Source organism: Eptesicus fuscus, chromosome 15, assembly GCF_027574615.1.
Source record: "Eptesicus fuscus isolate TK198812 chromosome 15, DD_ASM_mEF_20220401, whole genome shotgun sequence".
In the NCBI taxonomy this organism is placed as follows: Eukaryota; Metazoa; Chordata; class Mammalia; order Chiroptera; family Vespertilionidae; genus Eptesicus; species Eptesicus fuscus.
In genome coordinates, this window is record NC_072487.1 from 17,272,499 (window position 1) to 17,276,261 (window position 3,763).

At 47.2% G+C, this 3,763-nt stretch overlaps 1 protein-coding gene across 1 annotated transcript; it reads right to left on the reverse strand.

Annotated features, from left to right (window-relative positions):
- Window positions 1-1,508: 1,508 nt before the first annotated feature.
- Window positions 1,509-2,096, reverse strand: LOC129151665 (interferon omega-2-like). The gene has a single exon (XM_054727370.1). It carries the CDS (start codon window positions 2,094-2,096, stop codon window positions 1,509-1,511), a length of 588 nt encoding a protein of 195 aa, XP_054583345.1.
- Window positions 2,097-3,763: the final 1,667 nt, after the last annotated feature.

Below are 3,763 nucleotides of genomic sequence, written 5' to 3' on the forward strand. Positions count from 1 at the left end.
CTCTTCACATTCTAGGAATTTCTCTCTTCACAGAACAAAGAGGCTACTGAGAATCAGAGCATCCTATCTCCAGGACAGTGGTTGTGATGGTTAATTTTATGTGTCAACTTGGCTAGGACAACCACCAGTCATCCTGAATTTTGCCTTAAAATGTACCTGGAGGTAGAGAAGCGTAAATGTACCAGCCCAGGTGATCACAGTTTAGACCAGCAGAACTCAAATGGTCAAACAACCTATTTGTAACTTAAGAGTAACACAGTTGACTTCCATTAAATCTGCAAAGCAAGTAGCAAGGATCCTAATGTTGGAAAGGTGATAGGCAAAGAAAGGAAGGAAAAAGTCGAGAACTTGCAAGATTTTTTTCTCCTAAACTGGTCCATGAAGTAGAGGGGTAGAGGAGAGAAAGATAAAGGATAAAAATGTATTAAAATATTACCCACAATTTATTCACAAGTGAACTGAAGCATTGGCGAGGTCATCTGAGACACAGATTCAAGAAATCCTCCCAAACTGGTCCTCTCCCTGTCTCTAAGATAGTCACACAGCACACACGCAGTTATGTGCATTTGGCTGACTCCCTTCCCTGCCCTCATTGGAACTGGCATTTGCTCAGGGCCCAGAACATCCATCAGCACACTCTCTAGAAGCAGAACTGTCCACAACAGTTGTGAAGAACATAGAGCGGCCCCTCCACAGTTGCTCTCTCCCTGTGGCTTTTCTTCTGATTAGAAACCTTGAAGGGGAAACTACCACAGACCTAGAGGCGGGGAGGGTGGGGCGGGAAGGGAGTGAATACATCCAGTGAAGCAGGACTGGGAGACTGTGGTAGGAGGAGGCCCAGATGCCAATATCAGCCAACAAATCCCGTGTATCCTTTCCACTTCGCTCTAAAGACCCCTCCCCGATATCCCTGCCCTCTCCTCCTCGCTGACGGAATGGAAACCGGTTACAATTCTGACATAAGCACCGAACATCCTCCATGTTTCCCAGGGCTCTTCTCCATTCTATGTGTTTCCAGCTTTCCATAGCACTTTCTGAGAGGTGGGGGACTGTTCTAAAGGACTTAAAAAGAGAGTGCTATTTTGAGATAGATTCAAAAAATGAGGATTTAGGTTTTCAGAAGTTAAAAACTCAAGAAGTTTTCTTTGGTAAGAATAGAATAAATAAAGCAAAATGCAAATTTAATAATTTTAAAAAGTTACATGTTTTGTAAATTTTAATTCAAGGTAATAGCAAATATTGGTTATATAAATACATAAATATAATAAGGCGAAAAAATAAATAATAAAAAAATAAATAACAATAAATAACAATTCAGGCAGTAAACTATCAGGGACTGTTAACCCAGAAGCTGAATTTTTTAACATTTTCTCACTTAACATTCTGACAACCGATTTACTGAGTAAAATTCAATAAATCCTGTGACTGAAGCAGATAGAAGAGCCTTTGCACATGACCCAGGACATATGGGCAAAGGTGAGGTGGCGCATTCACCCATGAGAATCCTCTCAGGGCGATCCCACGTCTCCGTCCTTATTTCTCAGCCTTTCTTGCAAGGCTCTTGTTGAGGAGAAGGATCTCATGATTTCCACTCTGACAACTTCCCAGGCGCAGTCACTGTATTTCTTCTCCTTCAGGTAGAGACGGAGGCCCTGGAAGTACCTCTTCAAGGCCAGGGTAGGGCCCTGCGTGGCCAGGGCAGATCCCTCCTCTCCCATCTCCCGCGCCCAGCAGGTGTCCAGGTCTTCCAGCTGCCGATGGAGTCCTGAGCGCAGTTGGTCCACGAGGGTCGTGTTCCAGGTGACAGAGGAGTTGTCTGTGGGCAGGAGGTCGGAGATCTGCTGGAGCATCTCGTGGAGGACAGAGAGGGCCTGGGCCTTCTGGACCTGGCTGCCATCCACCGTTGCCCGGGGGAAGCTGAAGTGCTTTCTGTCCTTCAGACAGAAGAGAGGGGAGATGGTGCTCATGTGGCTCAGAAGCACTAAGTTCTCCCTGCTGAGCAGGACGTGGTCCTGAGGCGGGTCACAGCCCAGAGCTCCCCCGGGGCCAGAGCTGAACAGCACCAGGGCCGTGAGCAGCGAGAGCAGGAGGGCCATGGGCAAAGGAGGGTGCTGCTGGCCTGGCTGAGCTGGGCGTCTGGTGAACAACCTTGGGCCAGAAGTTCTCCAATGACCTTCTTTCTAGGCAGGGCCCTTAAATAGGGAACGCCACAATTTTCATTTTCTAAGCATTTCTTTCCACTTTCACGTCCTTTTTTGTTTTCTTTTAGGTGGTCTAAGAAGATGTCATCAATCTGCAATATTAATTTTCTGTTTTAAATTCCCAACAAACTTTTAAAAAATATATATTTTACTGATTTTTTACAGAAAGGAGGGGAGAGGGACAGAGAGTTAGAATCATCAGTGAGAGAGAAACATCGATCAGCTGCCTCCTGCAGACCTACCACTGGGGATGTGCCCGCAACCAAGGTACATGCTCTTGACCGGAATCGAACCTGGGACCTTTCAGTCCACAAGCCGACGCTCTATCCACTGAGCCAAACCAGTCAGGGCTCCCAACAAACTTTAGATGTGTCGTCTGGGCCCCATGTTGCCCTCCTCACTCTGCACAGGGAGTCAGGCTCCCTCATCCGTGTGGGCTTGTGTGTTTTGTCAGGTCCTTGCTGGCCCACATGTAGTCCATAAGCTCTTTAGAACCAAGGGCTGAGTTTTATTTCCTGTTGTGTTCCCTGCAGAGGCTGAGGTTTTTAGTGACTGCGTTTCAGGGATGTTTCTCCTCTAGAACCCATACCTGTAGGGCCACGTGGTTATGCTTCACGGGGGCCACTAGGTCAGGACTTCTGTAGACATTGCCATTTCCTTCCAGTGTTTGTAACTGGTTGTTAGTGCTCCTCAGGCTGTGCCGATACCCCCAGCAGGAATCCGGGTTCTTTGCTGGTGGCTGTAGGTGTGGAGATTCTCATCACAAGATAGTAATATTTTCCCAGCGCCACCCCATTCCCGAGGCCGAGATCAGCTCTAGTAACCCTTTGCCTCTGAGTGACAGTGTCCTCAACTATAACTCTCCTGGACTCCCCGCTGAGGGCAGGCTCACCCCATCCTGAGGTCCTTAGAAACCTCCCCAGGAGGAGGGGCTTGTGTCTTTGTGGCAAATGATGGGTCAGCATCCTCCTGCTTCCCCCGGAGGGTGTGTGTGAAGGACCCTTGTTCTCGGTGGTGACCTGCTCCTCTCCTGAGCCAGGACCCAGGTGTCAGTGGTGTCCACAGCCCTAACGCTGACAGCAAACGTTTGTTTTGTCTAAGTGGGTGGAGGCATTCGTTATCCGTTTGCAATCATTGATCTTCAGTGGGCCAATAATTTGTTTTGGCAAGTGCAGCTTTATTATTGAATTCTCTTTTTAAATTATTGAACACATTGAACTCAGAATTTCTGAGCTGGGGACGGGAGATTCAATGACGACGTCTCTCAGAAGAAACTTGTAGAACAGAAACTGGTGAACTTCAGCTGCTCATTCAGCCTGTGCGTTTCTATTGGGCTTCTCTGGTCACCCCTCTGTCTCCTGCTCAGGATGCAGGGCAGTGAGGCTCAGGCTGCTAACTCAGGTAGTAAGAGCCTTCAATTCTTAATTATACATAGTGTTTCATTTAAATGTAAATAACCACATAGTCATTACAGAGTGTTTTACTGGGCATAGTCTGTGTTGCTCCTCTGACATGATTTTCTACTTCGTCCTGAGGTTCATATAAAGGGAAGTAAAGAAAGT

Bases quoted from the DNA above. Each gene is read 5' to 3' on its own strand.
- LOC129151665 (XM_054727370.1), bottom strand. From the start codon at position 2,096: ATGGCCCTCCTGCTCTCGCTGCTCACGGCCCTGGTGCTGTTCAGCTCT.